The 23,602-nt window shown below is 35.6% G+C and overlaps 1 protein-coding gene across 1 annotated transcript in view; it reads left to right on the top strand.

Annotated features, from left to right (window-relative positions):
• Positions 1-313: 313 nt before the first annotated feature.
• The window catches only part of Rps6ka6 (ribosomal protein S6 kinase A6), a 118,794-nt gene continuing 95,505 nt past the window's right edge, over positions 314-23,602 (top strand). Inside the window, exons 1-3 of the mRNA XM_057760699.1 lie at positions 314-322; positions 15,013-15,231; positions 15,411-15,677. Of these exons, the coding sequence (XP_057616682.1) occupies positions 314-322; positions 15,013-15,231; positions 15,411-15,677 (495 nt within the window). The remainder of the gene's footprint in view (positions 323-15,012; positions 15,232-15,410; positions 15,678-23,602) is intronic.

Genomic DNA, 23,602 nt, shown 5'->3' with positions numbered 1-23,602 from the left:
TATTAAGCACACTCATACTAGCACTCCCATTTTAAAACAATATTCCCAGGAGAATAGCAGAGAATATGTTTACTACTTTAAAAAATTACAATAGGAACTCAGTCAAAGGCCTAAGGGGCTAAAGACCATGAAAGGTGAGTAGCTTGAGTTTCACAAGTCCAGTAGCCTAGAGTGTCAAATATTGAATAAGTTTAACTTCAGAAATTAAAAAAAAGATACCCAGAAAAGGATATTTATGTTATAGTGTCAATTAATATGTGGTAATTATTGATTGATGGTCCTTAAATCAGAAGAGAGGCAGGGAAGCACGAAAATGGATAAGGTAATAAAGGGAAGCAGAAGGAGACATAGGTTTGGGGGCTGGGCCTGGGAAGGATACAGTGAGGTAGTTAAGGGGAGAATGCAAGGAATAGAAAGGAGTTCTCGAGGGACAGGAAGGAGTAAGTGTGTCAAGAGGAGAGAATGAAAGGGCAGAAGGGGTGAGAGGACAGTGGCAAGGCAGAAGTGAGAGGGGTTTTGGAAAGAAAAAAGAAAAGTTGAGGGAGGTGGGGTGCCATGGAGGCATTTAGTTGATTATTACAATTTGATAAACTCTGTGTAAAGAGGATGAATGATCTCTGTGGATAATTTAACTTCTATTAAATTGAGTCATTTATTTAATTTCCATTTCTTTGTTCCAGTGAAGATAAACAATGGGGTCCTTAAATTGTTTTGGGGCATATGCAGCATAAGTAATATATCTATATATGAATTATATATATAAATATGGATATATATATAGAGAGAGAGTAAATGTGTTACCTTTTCTACTACTCATTTGCTTTAAAAAAGAAGGTGTAATTAAGATTAAGCAATTGGATAATTAGCAATGGCATGCAGCCACCTGGTTAGGAGGTGTGTTCGTTACTAAACAGACTAGTCTTACGACTACCATTTCTATTTGAAGATGTTATATCATTTCTATTTGAAGATGTTAAAGTACTACTACTTTCTGGGAAATACTTCCATCTCAAATTAGTGGTAATGTTACAGTGTAATTATGTGACAATCAAAAAGTCAATAGCAGACTCAAATGGTCATAAGAAACTGTAAAAATAAGTGCAAAAGAAGTAATATTACCTTGTATTTTTAGAGAACATATTTACACCATTAGTGTTAGTATTGTTTACACAAATATCATATATTGATGTTACATTTGAAAAAAATTGTTTTCCCATATATATTTTAAGCTACATTTCTTTCAGTTCAAAGAAAATAAGTCTAAGGGAACTCAAAGAATCATTCTCATTTCTCTTGTATAATATGTTAAAGAAAAGCCAATCAAATATATTTTGGATGGTAAGTGATTTCTGTACTACTTACTAAAGCAATAGAAAGAATAACAATAATATGTGGTAATATCCAAATACAATATGTAAGTTAACTAGGTAAATTTGGATATATTTATTTTTACTATATCTATCAAAATCTTTTAGGTGGAGTGGAAATCTCTAGGAAATAGCATGTCAGAGGATTCACTCTAGCCTTCAATTTTCAGGTGCTCTGCACATTTGCAGGGACTTTGTTGCTCGTGTTGCATAGAAATTCTGGAAGGACAGTGACTCAGTGTGTTAGTGGGAGGGGAAAATCAGGTGACAGAGCAGGCTATTGCTAAAAAGGAGTGTAAGTGTGCTTGTACAATCAGGACATAAACACCTCCACCCATAGATATGGTTGCAAGAGCTAGTTTGGTTGCAAACATCTCTATCCATTGAAATCTTCTGCTTGTCCCTCAGAATACCTTCTTGCCGACTCCCCACTTTTAACTTGCTACTCTGTCAGTCACATTCTCAACATTACCTTTCAGTATTTTTTTTGAAACACAGCCTATGATTCAGTTTAGGTTAGCCTTGGATTCACAATCCTGTCTCAGCCTCCCAGTTACTAGAATAACAGGTTTATGTCACTACAATTGGCTTTTATTAAGTTATTAGTCATACTTTGTGTGTCTGGGTGTGTGTACCCTTTTTGTTTATGTAATGGACAGTCTTATATGACAGGATTATTAAGGGATATTTTTATATACTAAAATGCATATAATAATGCAACTCCGACTAGTAGTTGAACATGAAAATGAACATTTTTATCAGTCTAGCAAACTTCAGGCCTTTGAATAAGAACATTCTGCTTTAGTATCCAGCCACCACTTAGTGGCCTTCTTCTTCTGAATTTGCTATTATCCAAGATGTCATCCATAATTTAGAGACTGAAGCTTTTTAGGTGTAATTTTTTTTCACCTGAAAAGAATGGATTTGTAATTTGCCATTTTTTGTTTCCATTTAGTTCCATCCTTTTAATTGTTGCCTAGCATTCATTTGAATTGATGTTCCACACATTGTTTATATATTTTTCACTTAGAAGGCTTGTTGGGGATTTCCAGTTTAGGGGTTTATCGGAAAAACAGCTTTAAAAAAAAGCACTTTCACACACACACCTAACGTCAGAGTTTGAACCTGTAACCCAAGTTATTCTGGAGGCTAAGGCAAGCCTTTAAACTCAAGGCTGGTCTGGGCCACACAGCATTCTTAAACTGGACTGGGAAATTTAGAGAGACATTTAGACAACTTTCAATGGGGCACAGATGCAGTTCAGTATAGAGCCTAGCATGCACAGGACAGAGTTCAGTCTCCAGCACCAGGAAACAAAGCAAGACAAGAATGAAAGCCTCTAAATACTCTTACACTGCTTACTGTGGAAACAGACATTTTTAATTCCCCTGAGTGAGTGTGCTGCCGTGGAATGCTAAGTCTTATAAGTGTATGTTTAACACTTTAGAAAATAGGCAGCCACATTTCCAAATTGGCTATGCCACTTGTGCTTCCAGTAACAACTGAAGAGAACTGTTTATGCTTATATTCTTCAGAACTTTTTATTGCTTGAGTTTTCTTGGTGACTTGTTTTTTAGTTACGTTGGTAAGTTGTAGTAGTATATTATTGGGGTTTTAATGAAGAGTTCCATAATTGCTAATGATGTTTAATATTCCTTCACTTGTTTCCCCCTTTCTATTGTATCATCTTCTGTAGAGGGACTGCCAAATTGTTTAAACTTAAAAATGGCATAAATTTCATTTCTTTTCTTTCTCTTAATAGTTTTTTATAAGATCAAATAATATAAAGTTTAATGAAGTAGAATTCTTCATGAATTCATTGCCAAAGCTAAAATCTTTGCTTAACAAAGGATCATCTTTGCATCATCTCTTCTAAAAATGTATAGACATTAAATTTTACATATACACATATAATTTGTTTTAGTTATTCTTTGTATATTTGCAAAGAATGGATCCAAGTTCATTGTCTTCCACATGGATATCCAATTTTATAACATATTTAATCAAAATGTGTATCCTTTCTTCATTAAATTGCCATTTTTACTTTGTTTAAAGTCAACTGGCTCTGTATGTATTCTGCTCCTTTACTCTATACTTAATATTATTTGACCTAAATAGTACAATCTGGTGATTATTACATCTTTAAAAATTTTAAAGTTTCAAACCTTTCAACTTTTGATTTTTCAACATTTATGTTAGTATGTGTTACTTATACAAAATCATCAATTTTATTGAATCTCCATATATGTGTATCATATTGAGTCTTCTTATGCTCTTTTGTCTCTCTGCTGACTCTTCCCACTCATACTAATCCCATTCTTCTACCCAAATAGTTCTTTTTCTAACTGAATGTCTTTTCTAGGTTCCACATATGAGAAAAGTTATAGATATAGATGGATAGATTAGTTAGTTCCTTTATTATTATGTCCTCCTGATTGATCCATTTTCCTACAAATGATGTTAAGACTGAGTGCATTTCTTGGCTATAATGAATAGTGAACAACAAACATGGATATTGTAGTTATCTCTAGTTTTTTTGTTTGGAGAAATTACCTGGAGTGGTAGAGCAGGATCACATGGTAGTTCAAATTTTATGAAACTGTTAATGATTTTTTTCATGCCTACACTAATTTGTACTCATTCAAAGTGGTATATAGGGTCCACATTTTCAGCATTCTTGTCAGTATGTGTTTTTTTTTTTAAATTAAAACCATTTTAACTAAGGTGACATGGAATCTCAATGTAGTTTTCATTGACATTTCACTGATGGCTAGAGATGTTGGACATTTTTAATGTATTTTTTGGCTAGGAGCTTCTTTTAAGAACTCTAAGTTCAATTTATTTTTCCATTATTGATTGTATTAAGTGTTCCTTTGGTGTTTACTTTTTTGAGTTCTTTACTTTTGATATGAATACCCTGGCAGATGACTAGCTGGTAAAGATCTCCTCCCATTTAGTAGGGCTTAATTTAATTAGTTCTTTTGCTGTCCATAAGGTTTTTAATTCCTTAAAATTCCATTTGCTAATTCTTGTTACTATTTCCCAAGAATCTGTATTCTCATTCAGAAAGTTCCTGCCTATGTTTGTAGCTTGAAATATTTTCTTTGTGCTTTATTCAAGTAGTTCCAAAGTCTATGGATTTCACATTAAGGACTTTATGATCCAATTTAAATTGACTTTTGTGCAAGTTGAGAGATGTGCATATCCAGTTTCCAGAACCATTTGGTGAAGCGACTTTCTTTTCTCCCCAATGAATATTTTGGGAATCTTTGTCCAAAATCAGGTGGCTGTAGCTGTATGGGTTTATTTCTCTACTCTGTTAATTGCACTGTGTGTCTCTTTAGTGCCACACTTTAGTGTTTTTATTATTTGCCTATTTTGGAAATTTTCTCTGTTTATATCAGAGAAATATGTACTTTTTTTTTTTTTTTTTTTTTTGGTTTTTTTGAGACAGGGTTTCTCTGTGGTTTTGGAGCCTGTCCTGGAACTAGCTCTTGTAGACCAGGCTGGTCTCGAACTCAGAGATCCGCCTGCCTCTGCCTCCCAAGTGCTGGGACTAAAAGCGTGCGCCACCACCACCTGGCAGAAATATGTACTTTGTGGACATTTAATTTCACTTAGTATTTTCAATTTTCTTCCAAATTATGTCATGAGTTAGTAGGTCATTTCTTTTATATAACAACATGCAGAATAGTAAATAAAATATTTAGTGATTGTTTTGATTGTTTTAAGTTGTTGATTTTAGAGGATGGAAGTTGTCTTTAATATTCCTTTACATCTATTTGTAATGTTATCCTCTATTTCATTTTTCAATATTAGCAATTTGTATCTTGTGTTTTTGGCAAAAAAATTATTGTTTTCCTATTTGATTAATCTTTTCAAAGAGGTGATAGACTTTATTTTATTAATATTCTTTGTTTTTATTTTGAATTAAATTCATAGCTGGTCTTATTTTCTCCTTCCTTCTTCTTGCTTCATTTTAAATTTCTTTTGTTTATACTTTACTAAGGTATATTTTTCCATTGATGACAAGGTATTGCTTCATTAATCAAAGCATTTAATATTGTAAATTTCATTCCAAGAGCTTCTTTGGATGAATTTCTCAAATTATAATGTATTCCTTTTTATGTATTGATTTATTTATTTTTGAAGTAATGAGGATTGAATTTTGGATCTTGAAACACAAGAAGTTCAGCACTGAATTAAGTTCTTAGTTCTACTTTCATTTGTCTTCAATTAAACTATTTTCAAATTACCTTTGCACAACATTCCCTTTTTGATTTTTTGATTCCTTTTTTTGATCTTTTGAGACAGGGTTTCTCTGTAGCTTTGGAGCCTGTCCTGGAAAGAGAGATCTACCTGCCTCTGCCTCCCAAGTGTTGGGATTAAAGGCATGCACCACCACCTCCCAGCTGTAACCTTTCTTTTAATTGATGGTTTATTGAGAAAGTTTCTAACTTTAAATATGTGGGATTTTCCAGGCATCTTTCAAGCACTGATTTAAAATTCAATTCCACAGTTACTTGATAGCAAACTTTATATTAGCTCAAACATTGAAATAGCTAAAAATTGGTTTTGTGACCTAGGATTGAATCTATCTTCATGAATATCCTGTGAATACTTGAAGAGCACATGCATTCTGCTTTCGGTTTATTATTCCAATATAGATGGCATTTATCAAATCGATTGAGTTATTTCAATCTTCTCCATCTGTAATGGTTTTGGGCCTTGTTCTTCACTTCAAGAGAGGAATATTGAAGTCTATTTGGATTTGGAATGAAGTTAAGTAGTAGAATAGTTGCCTATCATCCATGAGTCCTTAGATTTTACAGCCATCAGAAAAAAAGAGAATGTTATGATTTTGTTGTTTATTTATATTTTTGTCTAAGTTGTTGTTGTTAGGATGTAATGATTTTTCCATTTTTCTGTACATTAAAATATAGTGGAACTCTAATTGGTATTTTCTAAAAAGTGAAGTTGCAAAAAAGAAAGCTCCAGGAGTATTAGTTTATTATGATGCCATACTGGTATTCCTTCATATAAGGCTAGTTATCTTTTCTAGTGGCATGATATATTACATTGTTAATATTTTACTTTTTTAAAAAGTCTAATTGGCCTGTAAGTTTAGTTTTTTTAAATACAATTCTTCACCTGACTGTCCTATGATAAACAATGAGGTGTTATATGATAAGTATTAAATTCAATTTCATTAACTATTATAAGAAGACTTTAACTTAAACTATTTTTACCAAATGAATTAAAATTTATGGGACAAGAAATACTACTATTGTAGCTTTGCCAGAGAGTAGGTTCATCTTGTTTAATTAAATTTCCAATAAATACAATAAACAGTCAAAGGTACAGCAGAGAAGTTAGATAGAAGTTCTGTTGCATTGGCACGTTTTTAAAATAGGGTGCATTTTAAAGGAATATTTTATAATAGTGACCATAAAGACATCTCAAAATTGGAATTTAAGTCAACTCAAAAAATCATATAGGTGCAGGGGATGTAGCTTAATGGTAGAGTATGTCCATCATTTATTAACGGCTTTGGGGTTGATATGCAGCACACAAACACACACACAAACATACTGCCAAATGAATGTTGAATTAATAAATACTCACATGCCTCTGTATTCATAGCTTTTGTGTACAAATTCCATACAAAATATTGGAAAAATGTGCTTGTATTGAATATGTGGGATTTTTCTCTTTGTCTTTATTTACTAAGAAACGTATGTATTGATGTAGCATTTACATTGCCTAAAGTATTATAAATACTTTATACATGATTTAATGTACATATATATATATTACAAATAGAATTTAATTTAAGGAACCTAAGTATTTATTTATAGAAATTCCTGCATGGAAACTACCATGGATACTGAAAAAAACATATATTTGGTTTTATAAAGATAAAATTTTATTTTAGTTTTCATCTCTATTTGTTTAGCTACTTATTTATAGTACAAAATCTTGCTACATAGCATAGACTGACTTCAAACTTGGGATACTCTTGTTTCAGTTTACTAAATGCTAGGATTACAAGTGTTCATCATCATGTTCAGCCGTATGCCACTCTTGCCATGCTTTTAAGACAAGGACTCACTATAGCCCTGGCTAGTCTTGAACTTGCCACAGTTCTTCTGTCTTGGCTTTCCAAGTGCTGGAACTGTGTGTATATGCCACTCTGATGAATTCCATACTTAGTTTGAAAAGCCTTGTTTTGTTTAAAGACTCTCACAGGCCTTTTTGTGATTGTAAATACCTCTGTGTTGCTCTGATTATTATGCTTTCATATGCTTCCTGTCATTTGATACTCTAGGTCTGTGTTTCTCAACCTGTGTGTCTTGACCACTGGAAAACACATATTCCAAATGGTCTCAGGAACTGAGACACCACGCAATAGCAGAATTACAGTCATGAAGTATCAATAAAAATAACTGTACAGTTGGGTGGGGGTCACCACAACAACATGATGAGCTGTATTAAAGGGTCACAGCATTAGGAAGGTTGAGAACCACAGTACAACTTCAAAATGAAAATAACTTCCACCTTTGATTTCCTAGAAACTTAAAATTATATAAATGTGTGGCCTCCTCTAACATAAAGATTCTGATAAGGAAAAAGGGGGGAGGTACTTAGTGAAGCAAGCAAGGCTTGTACTGAAATCTGAATGCCTTTCAAGGAGCTATCCAGGGTGCTAGACTACATTTCCCTGAAGTTGTCCTAACACCGGCCAAATTAATAATAATAATAATAATAATAATAATAAATTCCCTTTAAATTTCAACCTACTATTTCTGACACACTGGTTATAAATAACCTATCCATTACCCAGTATATTTCTACAATGAATATATTTGTATCCATATTCTTCTGTAGACATATCTAATTTTGCCCAATTTCCCAGTTGAATTGCTAACCAAGCTATCAGGATAAAGGATACTTTTTATTATGTTTAGCTACACACAGTAATATAAAGTGCCAACAATTTATAGAAGTTTTAAAGTGAATCTATAGTGTTTGATCTTTTTTTATTTTATTTATTTTTTTTAATTCCTTTTTAATTAAAATTTCCAACTGCTCCCCGTTTCCCATTTCTCTCCCCCTCCTCCCACACATTGCACCCTCCCCCCACTCCCCTCCCCCATCCCCACTCCTCTTCTCCTCCCCCCAGTCCATTCCCCCTCCCTCTTGATACTGAAGAGCAGTCCAAATTCCCTGCCCTACAGGAAGACCAAGGTCCTCCCACTTCCATCCAGGCCCAGGAAGGTGAGCATCCAAACAGGCTAAGCTCCCACAAAGCCAGTTCATGTATTAGGATCGAAACCTAGTGCCATTGTCCTTGGCTTCTCATCAGCCTTCATTGTCCGCCATGTTCAGAGAGTCCAGTTTCAACCCATGCTTATTCAGTCCCAGTCCAGCTGGCCTTGGAGAGCTCCCAATAGATCAGTTCCACTGTCACAGTGGGTGGGTGCACGCCTCGTGGTCCTGATTTCCTTGCTCATGTTCTCCCTCCTTCTGCTCCTCATTTGGACCTTAAGAGCTCAGACCGTTGCTCCAAATAGTGTTTGATCTTATGAAAGATTTTGTTTATAACATCCTTTGTAGTTTAAATTTGCACTCATTTAAACAAATTCCTCTTAGTTTTTGCTCTGAGTTCTAAACATCTGAAATTTGACTGAATAGTCTATGCTTGTGGAATCAATTTTTTTCTAGAACATCTTTCTTACTTTGACTAATTATGAATTAGAACAATAGTTCTTAGATTCTACTTTCTTGCTGTATCAAAATTACCATATACTTCGGTAGAATTGAAAAATCTGAGTTCTCAACCTAGACTTTATGAACCAGAAACACTGGGGATGTCTTCAGTAATTTGTGTTTTGATGAGATTTGCAAATGATCCTGATACATATTTACCAATCACTTAGAATAACATGTTAATAAGTATAAAATTATATAGTTCAGTTTAATTTAAGTTTTATTTATAAACTTACTGAGCAGTGATTAGAATTCTTTTCAATTAAAAATGCTGATTTCTCTGTGTGTGTCTGTGTGTGTGTTGTGTGCATGTGCATGTACATGTGTTAGGGCAACAAACATACAAACAGCGATAGATAGAGAAAGAAGGGCGAGGGAAGGAAAGGAGAGGCGAAGAGAGGATGGAAGGGAAGGGGAAGAGACGGGAGGGGAAAGGATAGACAGATTGTGTATCTCAGTTTGGCTTGTAGCTCACAGTCCTGCCTTTGTCTGTTTAGTGCTAAGATTTTATTTAAGTGCTTCAACATTGAGCCTCAGGGATGAGAAATTTTTCTTTTGATTAAAGATATGCTCGAAGTTTGCACAAGATTACATAGTTACTCCCATAGTCTTAATCAAGGACTGTATAACACTTAGAATTTCCCTCAGTAAAGGTCAAGGTTTGGAAAGAACTTAAATTGCAGACAGTAAGTTTAGAAAGAGACACTGACGGAATAACCTGCCAAGTTTCTTCATTCAACTTCAGTAAACAGTGCTGTAAAGGATATTGCATCCAGATTGGCTTTATATCTGATGTTATTGCTTTGACTTATAAAAATATATCTATTTTTTGAAATATAGCTTGTTATCATCTTTGTTTATATCATCGTAGAAATTCATTTCCTGTTGAGTAGATCAGTCATTCTAACATCTGATCAACCTACTACCAGTACACTTAGGGAAAAAAAAACCTATATTTTTCCACCCAGAAAATAACAATATAAACATATATTTTGTTCTGTCTTAAAGAGATTTAGAAATAGGAAAACAAGATTTGGGGTTTTGGTATTTTGTTTATATATAATATAGAAGAATTATGTTGTAATAGATACTACTATTCAAATGAAGTGAGAGTGAACTTTTAGCTAAATCACATAATATAAGTACCTTTCTTAAAAGTTTTAGTAAACTACAACTGAGGGTTAGCCAACTGAAATAATGCAAATGAATTTCACTTTCTACATAATATATACTTTAGTAACTTCTAAAGATGAAAATTTATTAAATTATTATATTATTTACAATTTACTTATCATTTAATGTCATTAATTTTGTAATACAGACAATAGTGAGCTTGCATTTTACCAGTAAGTGTGAATTCCTTTGCTTTTTGCAATTTGATTTGTAGAGGCTCAATATTAGCATTTTTAAAGTAAAAGTTCTCTGAAATGGCTAAGATATGATTTAAAGATAGCTAGCTGAACACTTATTCATACTTATACACTTAAAAATTACTGTTTTTCTGAATACAAGTCTCATGTGTTTATTTCTAAGTAAACTTATGTCCAAATATTTGTTTAGGATATCTCTAAAATAAGGTATTTGAATACTTTCTAGTATCACTTTAGTTATCTCTTATTTACATGAAAATCTTTGTAGAAATAGGCAGAAAACAATGTAAGATTATGTGGCTCTTTCTATAATCATTCACCAGATATTACCTTGTATATGTTAAAGTTTAGACATCAGAACCACAGTGATCTGTGGGTGGTCTGTGATCTGGTGATCAAAGACCATAGTTTCATATTTCACACCCCCTCCCAGGAGTCAGGCCAAGATGGGTCAGTTAACCTTTTTTTTTTTTCACTTAAATTACGTGACCACCCCCTTTCACCTCTGACCCAGGTCATCCAATGTGTGCCATTTGTCAGAGTAGAGGAGTCAGTGTGGAGGTTTAAGTGTACCCTTTCCCTAGTTCTGGAAATACTCAGAAAAATGTACTATAATGGTGGTAGAGCTTGTATTGTCAACTTCTGAGATAAACAATTTATTAATTAAGAACTGGATATAGTGCATTATAATCCCATAACCACTAAAATATTGCCAATCTTTTTTTAAAATTCACATGCTATGCTATAGTATTTGATAACCCAGAACATGGACAAGTATACAATTTCAGAATTAAAACTTCCTGAAGACGGAATAGAAAGTAACCCCCTTCCATATACTTTGCAGAAGACTGAAGAGCTCAAGTCTTCACTGATCCTTGCTTTTTATGCTTAAATAAAATTTCTTTACATTTTCACCAAAATTTCAAGTACTTTTTGCGCTAGTAAAATTGAGGTTTCATGGTACCTGCCTAGTATTAATTAAAACCATACAACGTATCTCTGCCTTGGTCAGCACAGATCAAATGACTATTAAGCTATGCAGAGTTGAGTCTTGATCAGTTTTCTATAAGCCCACAGCTTTTACACAATGTATAGTTAGAGTCTAGAAGTGTTTTTCATCCATCATATTTATTGGATACCATTTATGTGTCATGAATATAAATCTTAATATATTAATTTACTGTGCCAAAAAGCTCAAAAGAAAGATTAAGGAGTAATTAAATATATGGAAAATATAAAAGAAGAGTGGCTAACTCTTCTGCAGGAGACAAATGCAAAGACTTCTGAACAGAGGAACTTAATAGCTGTGATGATTCAGGAGTATCAGAGTGGGCTAGATTAGGCTTCAATCAGACATGTTTTAATATTAGGTTTCCCATTTTTAAAAGGTATGATATAATATGAGAAAATTGTTGATTTTTTCAAGGCTTTGATTCCTTGTCAAAAATACAGAAAATAGAAATTCTATTTGCATGTTTAAGACCAGGTTTTGTTATGTAGCCTTTGCTGTCCTGGCTCTTGCTGGTCTTAAACTGAAGCAGTCCCCCTCCCTCAGCCTCCCGAGTTAACAAATTGTTATAAATGCTAAATAAATTTGTGAAAATAATATACCTGTAGAATAATAACTCTTAATAAATGGGAGTTGTTAGTATTGGTTGTTTTTAAGACTAAATTGCAGGAGGTATGGCTCATTATCCCAGAATTTGAAAGCGAAGGCAGAAGGATCATTGTAAATGAGAGGACCGCCTGTGTTATACTAAATTTAAGCTAGTCTAGAATAAAGAGTGATCCTAAGACTTTTCCCAAGAATAATAAAAAAGTAATTAAAGAAAATAAAATTTAAAAGAGAAAAGAAAATAATAAACGATAAAAGGATGTCTGAGAAAGGAAAGAGTGCATAGATTTTACTACAGTTTTTGACCATGAACAGGGAAGTTTAAGATGGTGCAAAAAAGAAGCAGATGACAAAGTATTTACATTCAGAACTGAGAGGTTTAGATAAGATGGAGAATCTTTCAAGAACTTTCAAGAACTTTGATCTCTAGATTGGGATGCAAGAGAGATCATAAATGTACATTTGGAAAGATTAGTTAAGGAGGTATATGCTCAATTCAAGAAAATAATAGAAAAATTGATCTGAAGCAATTCCAAGGGATCTGAGCAAAACAGTAAATACATTTTTTTGTTTTGTTTTTCAAGACAGGGTTTCTCTGTAGCTTTTTTACTTTTTTTTTTTTTTTTTTTTTGGTTTTTCGAGACAGGGTTTTTCTGTGGTTTTGGAGCCTGTCCTGGAACTAGCTCTTGTAGACCAGGCTGGTCTCGAACTCACAGAGATCCGCCTGCCTCTGCCTCCCAAGTGCTGGGTCTCTGTAGCTTTGGAGTCTGTTCTGGAACTAGCTCTTGTAGACCAGGCTCTGTCCTCTAACTCACAGAGATCTGCCTGCCTCTGCCTCCTGAGTATTGGGATTAAAGGTGTGTGTCACCACTGTCCTGCTAATATTAAATAAATATTTAAGAATGACTAAACACTTCTCATCTCATTGAAGTTTATGAGAAATGGAGACTTATAAAACCACTGAGTTGAGGGGCATACATATTTATGGGAGATATCTATCTATCTATCTATCTATCTATCTATCTATCTATCTATCTAGGAGGCATTCAAATGGCTATGTGTTAAAGAGGATGCTGAATGAATAAACACATAGGGATGTTAAATTTTATTTTTTTATTTGGTGGTAGAAATTGAATATGGTAAAGTGAGTTATGAACTGCAAACTAGTGGAATAGTGGAGGGCCAGGTTGGTTGGACTGAAATTAAGAGTTGTTTTGAATAAACTGAATTTGAATAAAATATTAGATATCTATGCAAATATATTGGACAGGCTGTGAATGTACAACTCTTGACTTCAAGAAATTCTATAACTAAAGATCATACATATGGGATTTAAACTATGCATCTGCATGGGATAAGTAAAGAACTAGAAAAGTGGGAAAGACAAAAGTCAGGAGCTGAGCACTGAAGCTTCAAAGGTTGGACATTTATAAAGATGAAAAACAGCAAAACAGACACGACATCAGTGATATAGGAGGAAAATATGCACAGCTTTATTTTGGAGGTCAAGTAAAGAAAATATTTAAAAGAATTGGGAGGTATACAATGCATCAAATGATAGTAAGTAGAAATTAGAGAGTATGTTTTTGCTGATGGGAATAATTCAGAAGAAGGAAAAAAATAAGTGATGTGGAAAAGAGGGAGGAGAGTTGTAGAACTGAGCTGGTAAGCAATAGGAAAATGAGACTCAGAGCTCAAAGAAATTGGACTTCATTAAGAACACTATCATTCATTTTTGTCAAACATAAGTCTACTCACATAAGTCTATGGACACACACACTCGCACACATATATACAAACACACATTTTCAAGTCTTATAGCCTCATGTTCTCATTTTCAAAGGTATCACTTTTGCAAGGCAGTATTCCTAAAGCTTTGGATTTTAAGCATAGTCAGAGGGCATTATTAGCAATTCTTATTTGAATTCACTGTCAATTCACTGTGGCCTCTTTGGTTTCTTAGCACTCCACAGCAGATGGTAAAATAAATGGAAGGCACATCACAACAGCTCTAGATGTAGAAAGGGCAAGGAGGTGGTGTGTTTTAAGTAGTGTATTAGAAACCTCTCCAAGGGACTGAGTTGGTTTTGTTGCTATAGCAAATGCTTTTAAGTCTCTAGGTGTCAAAAAGAAGTGGAATAACTTTTTTTTAAACTTTAAGTATGAAAATGTTTTACTGAGGGTTTTCATCATCCACTTTGTGTGTAAGCTGGAACTTGATTCATCTGTTACATTACTAGAGCCAAGAATAGCAAAGGGGTAAAGCACATGTGAGGAAGACTGAAACATTGTCAATACGTGTGTGTGTGTGTGTGTGTGTGTGTGTGTGTGTTATCTCATACATTCCCAGGGGGGTGGGTAGGGGTTAGCATTAGACACCCTGCCTTTGTTACCATAGTTAGAGTCTGCTTAGAGTTGTGTGTGTATGCATTGTGTGCTTTTGTGGTGTTGGGGCACACAAGAGATTGAACCGTTGTGAGTTCATTAGCAGTGTGAAGGCGACTCTCAGGAGCATCTTAAGTGAGACAAATTGACTGGAGTGGGAGACTGGGAAGCACAGGTATACTGATTTCTTCTAAATGTATGATCTGCTACCTCTAGCTTCTAGGTGGCTTATATTATAGTCTAAAATCCCCGCCCTGGTAGTATTGGTTACTAGGTAATGAAATGGGCGTGGCTTGGTGTATACTACACCTGAGTTTTGTCGGGCCCAGCAAGCGGGCCCTCGGGCAGAGCCTGGGCTCCTGAAGCTTTCTGCAGAGCCCCAGAGTTGCCGGCATCCTCTTTGGGAATCCTCTCGCCAGCCGGGCGGTTCGGTAGTCTTAGGAAGGCCTGCTGAGCATGTGTAGGGAGCATCGCGCATGCTCTGTGGAGTGGGCAGGTTTAGCAGGCGCGAGCTGTGGGCTTTACTACTGTTCGCCCGCCTCCCCCGCCCAGCACGCCCCCTCCTCTTCTTCCCGCCCCCAGCACGCGTTCCTTGCAACCACCCCGCCCCTCCTCCCCTACCCTCCCCACTGCACTCCTGGGCTGGGGAACCTCCATTGACGCGCCGGTGACGCCGCCGCGCCGCTGCCGCCGCGGGGGTTCCAAGCGCCGTACAGCCGTACAGGTACCGCGGCGGCTGCCGCCATATTGGCAGCGTAGGGAGCCGGGAGGGGGCCCGGGAGCGCGCGCGGGGGGGGGGGGGGGGGGGGGGGACGGCCCCGCGGAGCTTTGCCGGGCGGGCGGCGAGAGGTGTGCGGCTGCTCGAGGGGAGGCAGTACTGAGTTGTCTTCTCTTTGGACACAGCGGTCGGCGGACACCCCGCTCTCCCAGCTCCTGAGATATCCGCCGGTGACGAGGTCAGCGGTCACTGAATACGGGGCTCGGAGTCTCTTCCGAGGCGGCAGCGAGGACGCTCAGCAGGCGGGATGTGTGCTGGTGCTGGAGACGGGCAGCTCCTGTTCGAGTGCTCCTGAAGAGGCGATGCTACCATTCGCTGCTCCGGAGGATCCCTGGGACGACCAAGAAATGGAGGTGTTCGGCAGCTGCGGCGGGGCGTGCGGCGGCGGCGAGGTGAGTGTGGTGGGCGGGACCGGCTGCGAGTCTGCAGCCCCGTGTCCCGGGAGAGCCTGGCCAGGCGGGAGAGCGGGGTGCCAGGCGAGCGCCCCCACCCCCTTCCCGGGGGCCCGGACCTCTGGCAGCAAGGAGGGCGGGAAAGGGGACCGGGCAGTGGGCTAGAGCTCCCGAATCCTAGCTGCAGCTTGGCCTCCCGAGCTCTGGGCTCCGGAGGTGCGGCCACGCTAGAGTTTGTTCTAAGTTTCTTCACTTCCAACCCGAAGCGGGACTGGGGGACACGCGCGATGCCTTGCACGACTCTGTGCGTTCTTCTTACAACATGCTGCCTCTGCTCTCTGAGAATTGGAGCTGGGGACCAGAGCTTACGGTTTAACTCCAGTGTTTTATGAACTCAGGGAAACAAAAACACACCAAGGTGACCAACTCTGGGGACTTTAATCCTGAGGGACAAGTGTTCCTTGGTAACAGCATTCTTATTTCTTTGCAGCCTCCTATTTTCTTTTACCTTAAGTGAAGAACTGGCAGTCAGTATGTGCAGGTGAACTGTTGCTGCCTGTTATCAGTTCCCCCTTCTCGTGCCCTTTTTCCTTCAACCCTGCACCCTTTTCCAGCCTGCATACCTGAACCATTGGTGGGTACCAGAGGCAAAGTGATTCCCAGACCTTATAAGACCGATTTGGGGAAAGCTGAGCCAAGTTGAACCAAAATACTTCCGTTCTCCCCTTTTCCCGCCGTTCTTTCTTCTGAAACTGTACTGACTGTGTTTTGCACTTGGGCCATGAGAACTTAGATGTGCACAGGTATTTTGTTATTTTGTTACAAAACGCGAGCCACATTTAAACATAAAAACCTACCTATTGGGATAGAAAGTTGGATCCTTTCCTAGTCGCTTAATCATAAGCATAGTATTCCAGTAGAGGCCACCATACACCTCCTAAAATAGTTGTTGAATACCAGTTTGATTCACAACAGAATGTTTAGAGGTAAGACTCAGTCAGAATCCTCGAAATCACCAGGGTGAGCCTTTGTCTTCAAATATTGTTCCAGCTCTAGAAAGACATGCCTTGGATTATCGTATGGTTACTTGTCCCTTTTCCCTTTCCATTATTTTAATTTAAGCTAGAGTTAGATTACATTACATGTTAGAATAACTTGCAACAAGAGATTTTATGGAAATAAATTGAATGAAGTACTGTGGAATGGAAACCTTTATACAGACAAATATTTTTAAACTAAGTGATTCCAATTTCTTAAGAATTGATTAAAAGTGAGATGAATGAAAAATGTTAAATTTTCTTAAAATGTGGAAATTGTAGCTTCATAGATAAAATGTGTAACTAGACTATGGGGGTGGGGAGATTTTGTTTCATTTGTGAATCTCAAGTATTTATATGGGAAGTAGGGATCTTTCAAATATCTACTATTTTATGTCTAGGTGTGCTTAACTTTGAATGTACTGTCTTCTAAATTGTAATTACCACGCACATTTTTTTTTAATTTGCAATATGTTTTAGGAATTGTAGATATTTAACAATAGGTCTCTACCTCTGCAATTTTGACAAATACTCCAGTGGAAATTGGTAAAACCTATGAAGTAAAAACAAAAGGTGAAGGTAATGTAGTGAAGGTATTATTTCTGCTTCTTTGTCTAAAACCATTATGATTGGTTAGATCTCACCCAGCAAATAAGTCTATTAAAATATTCAGGGTGAAATTTTAGTGCTACATGTTGGCAGACCCATTTTGTTTTTGCTTCTTGTGCTGATGTTCATAAGAAAAAAGCAGTTTTAATTTATAGAGTTTATATTTATTTTCATTACACCTTTTGATATTGACTTTGGAAATTCTGGTTTTTAAGTTTGATCTTTACATTTCTCAACTGTGATAGTTTTTAGAACAAAGGTATTTTCATTGTGTTATGTATATGTTATTATATATAATGGGATATATAAAATGTGGTGGAATCCTTTAAAAATGCAAGTATAAATTTGTTAATTCTGATGTCAAAAGAAACAATTTCTCTGTGCTCATCACTGGTAAGAGTAAATAAGAATTATTAAATTATAGCCACTCATATATTTCAAGTGTTTTTCAATGTTTACCTTTCTTGCTTATGTGAACAGTTGACAACTTTAGAATTATCTTTCAGCAGTGTTCAAATTGATTGTTTCTGAATCTGAACATGTTTGCCCACAAGAAAACCATGGATAGTAATAGTTTTCGATCGATGCACTATAGCAAGCTAAACAGATGAAGAGCTTAATTATTGTTGGAAAGTTTTTCCTATGGGAAAATGTGTCGAGGTTTCCATCAAAAACTAGTTTGTTTCCAGTGAATAGTAAGTAGAACATGGGCCTGCAGAAGGGAAAAAATGGGCTCCATTGGCTCCTGGGGAAAGATTCTTAGAAACAGGGACATAAGGAAAGCAAGAAGCTCTGGTTGTGAGAGCCCTTGCAGGGACTGTCTCAATTAGGTCTGCTGGGAATAATAACTTCAAAGGGCATCACCCCTCAGGCAGCTGCAATTTTAGCTCTTGCCTGGATTCTGTCAGGATCAGGGAAGAGGTGTTACTTGAGATGGTATTGGTTGTTCCTGGGCGAGGGTCATAAAGAACAGCTTGTTTGAGTACCATGAATTCTTCATGAATTAGTTCCATGAACATTACAGTTTGTATAGTTTCTGGGGTTTTTTGGTTTGTTTATTTTTTGGTGTGCGAATATTTGCTTCTTTATGAAAGAATTGATTATAGTGTTTTGAAATTGCATATTATATAATAAATATTGTACTAGAATTCTGGTACTTTTATATTATCAATGTGTTTTTGTTTAAGGGAGTTAGTTGGGGAGTAATTTAATTCATTGATGAAAGCAGTTTGAGCTTAAAGCTATAGTCATTAAAATTTTAACTAGGGTAGATTGAGAAAACTTGCAAGTTTTAATTAATTTTTATGGTGCTCTGTAGTAATAAAGGAAAGAACATGAGCATTGAAAGCAGATGAATCTGTATTCCAGCCCCTGAATAGATATATGATATTACATGTTACCTTTATAAATGGGAAGAAGAGATATTTTCAAAAGTTTATATGTAAAGGAAATTCAGTACTGGGTTTAATACACTTAACAAGTTGACTTTCATATATGGAATGTATTTAATAAATAGTAGTTCTCTTTATTTTCCCATTAAATTCTTAATTATTTATCATGTATATAAAAATCCTGGGGGTTTAGGTAGTTATAACCATAGTCCCAGCCTTTCTGTGATGTGATTTTTTAAAAACACCTCCCTAAATCTGATCGTTTCATTCAAAGGTATTGAAGTTGTCATTCTGCATCTTTATAATCACCAATAGGATGATACAGAAATACATAGGAGATCATATATAGGAATAGTTAGAGGGATAGGAAGAGACAAATTTTATTCTTGCAAGTGGTTAATGAGGCATTTCATTGACATTTTGTTTTGTTAGGTTTTTGTTGTTGCTGTGTTTGGAATTCTTACTGAGTACAGATAACACATTATAGAATAATGTGAAATGCCTGAAGATACATTTCTGAATCATATTCTTCCCTCATTCATTTAATTTAGGTGAGAAAGACAGGAATTTGAGACATTGTTATAGTAAATGACACAAGACCATTTAAGAAGGGGTACAGTGATGGCCATGGTGGTTTTGGGATAAATCTGATAAGGCATTGTGAAGAAGATTGGATTTATTTGATCAGGGTATTTTAGAGTGATAATATTTCCATAGTAGTGAAAGAAACAATTCAAATGGGTGGAGACAGTATAAGCAAAACTGTACTCCCTTTGGAAAGTAGAGATCTGGTATCACTGGGATGAGTCTGTGTTGTAAGAGTGGTAATATTTTGTGAAATCACATGAATTGTATAGGTTTTTAAAGCAAGTTTATGACAGTTTTATTTTGTTAATGTAAACTATTTTGTAAATTTATTTTGTAAATGTAAACATTAAGTGGAATCATATTTGTGCTTTGAAAATGACAGTGGCATTCCCGGGGATAGATTGGAATAGGTGAAGTATTGAAGGTGGGAATATCAGGAGACTGTTGTATTCATAGAAAGAGAGTGAGAATTTTGGAGGAAAAGTGAGAGGTTAGCAAGATAACTGATCAGAGACATCTTGCAGTAGAAGAATAGATAGAGCATAGTAACTGATTAGATGTTAGAAAAAAGAGGCTAGGCTGAACAGCTGCCATTAGAAGCCTGAAAGTAGGAATTATTTCAGTTTAACAGGTAGTTAATGTGTGCTTGCTAATATAAATCTATGCTAGGCAGTCAATCCTTGAAGTAGAAAGAGAAAAAAAGCAAGTTGAATATCCTTCCTCTCCAGTGTAGTCTTGAACAATAGTAGGCTATTCCTATTTGGCCATCTTTGTTATGGTTCAAAATATTTAGTACCTATGTACTTATTATTAGCTAATCCATGCTTTTAAAGTGATCCTTATGCACATTATTTTTGTTTCACCAATGTTTGAAGTGGTGAATAGTCACAAAGAGTCAGGAACATTTGCATATCTTATATATTTTTGCCAGGTTTATATTGAATACACCCCTCTCCTATAGAAGTCCCTTCCTTGTTTTTCCAAGTTTATCTTTAAGCCAGTCTAGTCTCCAAATATTCAGGTCAGCTCATTCTAGGGCAGGGCCTCTACATTTCCCTACCTTGATTAATTCATCATGAGAAGTAATCATTACCTTGATGTTCCATAATAGGACCTACCAGTGGTGCAGTTGTTTTCTTGGACCACATTATTTAAAACTAACACTCATAGTCTTCTCATTTCTACTTTTGAGAAGGAAATCAAGATATTTATCTTCCTGTGCTTGTTTCCATGGTTGGTGCTCTCGTTGTATTTAGTGATAGTTCTAAAGACTTAATAAGCACATGAAATTCAGTACCTTGTCAGAATTTGACATATACTTACTTATGTTATTTCTAAGGATTATTTACTACTTTTCTTGATAGTTAATTTATGGGTACATTTTGGAAATTTTTCTTTAAATGGAAAAGAGTTGCACAGGCCAGACATCTAAGAGATAAACTACTTAATATCTAGCTTTGGCTTATCATAGAGATTTGTTGTAAATTTTCCTGCAGGTATCTTGTGTAACTAATTTTACTGCCATGTTTTAATCTGTACATCTTTAGTCATACCCCCAATCCCCAGTGTGTGTGAGACAGAAAGCAGGTTTGCTGCATAAGGTTTATTTCACAGAGTATTTGTGATAGTTTATAGGAAATATAATTAATAAACTCTCACTATCTACTAAAATGGAAAGTAGCAAATGATATGGAAAGGGTAGAGGAAGGATGGAAGTAGAGGATGCAGTAGAACACAGATAAGCAAACTTTAGGGTGCTTTACATTTTAATATAATTTTATTATAAAATTTGGCCTTCAGTTTCTTGGTCTCAATTCTCATTGAATATTGGATTAACTTTGGGGTATTTTTTTAAAGTTGCCCAAGCCAGTGCTGTACTCTTAGATAGGTTGATAGTAAACTGCTTTGGAAAGGACCTCAACATTGTTTTTCAGATGGTTATGATATCCAGACATTATAAACAAGTCTAGGCCAAAGTAAAAAGAAAAATAGTCCTGTAAAAAGTCAATTCCTAAGGTTGGAATTAGAAAAATAATTTTACTGTGAATTATGATTTGCTTCTGAGTGTTTTGGTATGTTGTTTTAAAGATGTGACTGGGACCAAAGAAGATATTTGATCTGTTTTATATGCTAGTGTTGTTTAGTTTTAAATGATTTACTTTTCCATCATACTAAAAACAAAATTGTAGAGTTCTAGCTTATTGAGATATAGTGTGGCCATGTAATTAGAGAGTTGTATTAGTTATTCTTCTGTCACTTAATAAAATATCTGGGAAAATAACCTAAGAAGAGGAAAGATATTTTGCTTCACAGTTTCTATGAGTTCAGTTCACAATCATTTGTTCTCATTGTTGTGGGCTTGTGTCCAGGTAAAACATCATGGTAGGGAGGCCATGGTAGATCAAGGCTACTTTTTGTGTGATTGCCAGGAAGCAAAGAGGAGAAGAAGAAGGAATGGAAAAAGTATTGAGATATCAAGACTGTCAGGTACACATTCAGTCACCTTCTTCCCCCTCCTAGGTGTCACCTAAAACTTCCAGCACCTTCAAATATCACTACCTCGTCATTTCAGATCCAAAGCATAGAAATATTAGTTAAGTAAGGGAATAGTGATTAACAAATACCTCATTTGATTCAGCTAGCTAAATAAGTAATCACTTTTTTGACTCACACTTTTAGGATTTCAGTCTGTTATTGCAGAGAATACATGCTAGAACAGTTCAGTTCATTACTTTAAGAGTGTGGCAAATCATCACCGCAAGAATAAATGAATACGTAGAGGCCCTTTTAGAGGACACATATGTAGATACTCAGAAGAGATAGGATAACTAAGTAGATCAGATCTTTAGACAGTATTAATTTGATTTCCTTTGTTCCTTGTGTGTGTGTGATGCTGTATGTGTTAGATCTTTCTTTTCACTCTTGTACAGTGTCCTGTTATGTGGTTTTAATAAGTTTGGCTTATTCATTATTCAGTTAAAAAAACATTTGGATTGTTACTAGTTTGTAATAATTATGACTAAGGCCATTATATAAGTTTGTGTGTAGATACTGATTTGAATGGGACTTCATTTACCTTGGGTAAATACTTATGAATGAAGTTGCCATGTGAAAATTCCAGCTTCTTTGAATTTGTGTAAGTACTTAATATTGCTAGTTAAGATTAAAATATTTATTTCTTCTGATAGGTGTATAGCGGTATCACACTTTTTTGAGCTTCTGTTTCTGTTATTACAAATATTGTTGGTGATTTTTCGAAACACATTTGTCATGCACATGTTTTTTTCTAGTGAATTATCTTAATTTTTTGTCATTCTTAAATTATTTGCTTTCTTCTGAGTTTTGAGAGTTCTGGGAACAGGTTCTTTATCAGGCTTTGACTTATGACCTTTTTCTTCCATTCTGTGACCTGTATTTTTATTTTATTCTCTTAATGGAGAGTAGAGGTAGACCAGCCTAGCCTCGAACTCACAGAGATCCACCTGTCTCTGCCTCCTGAGTGCTGGGATTAATGGTGTGTGCCACCATCACCACCCGGCTGGTACTGCTTTTATAGAACATGTTTGCTATTTTCACTCAGCTTCAGCTTTCTATAGGCCATTGGGTCATGATTTCCTTGGTTAATATTTGCCACAAAGTTTTCCTAATGAAAACATATTTTGGGTAAGATGTGCATCTTAAGCTAATAGATTGTAGTAGCTTTCTTTCTGCAGAAACAGAAACATTTTATTTTTTAAAATTTTTTTTATTCTTTTTCTTTACCTTGTTTTTTTTTTTTTTTTTTTGGTGAGGTGAGCATACTATGGTATTGTATGTTTACAGAATCTGACTTGGGTTGGGTTTGTTTTTTTCTTGTAATTTCTTTGATGTGTGTTTGTTGGTTGTAGTTACTTGAAATTTTTGATGTGTGTCCTTTGGTAGTTACTTGAAATTTTTCATTTGTAAAATGAAAATCAGTATATTTATGATTATTTTGAGACAGAAATAGGGCAGGTATACTTTATATATGTTTGATAAGAACAGTTTTTTAAACAAAAAATGTATTTGTCATAGACAAAGTTCTTTAACCTTAAAATAACACAATAGACAATTTATACTCATTTCATATTTTCAAGGCATTATAATGTAATTATATGGACATTATATCTCTAAGAGGTTATTATAGTGAGAAGCATTTTCTACAAAAAATTCATTTATGCTACATACAGTACATGGGTTCTTTGCAAGTAAACTTTCCAAAAGTGTATGTCATAGCTCTTATGAGACTGGCAATATGGCATATGAATTGGCTTTTGTAATA

Source organism: Chionomys nivalis, chromosome X (assembly GCF_950005125.1).
Source record: "Chionomys nivalis chromosome X, mChiNiv1.1, whole genome shotgun sequence".
Taxonomy (NCBI): domain Eukaryota; kingdom Metazoa; phylum Chordata; class Mammalia; order Rodentia; family Cricetidae; genus Chionomys; species Chionomys nivalis.
The sequence above is the reverse complement of the archived record's forward strand: the minus strand, read 5'-3'. Positions and strand labels throughout refer to the sequence as shown.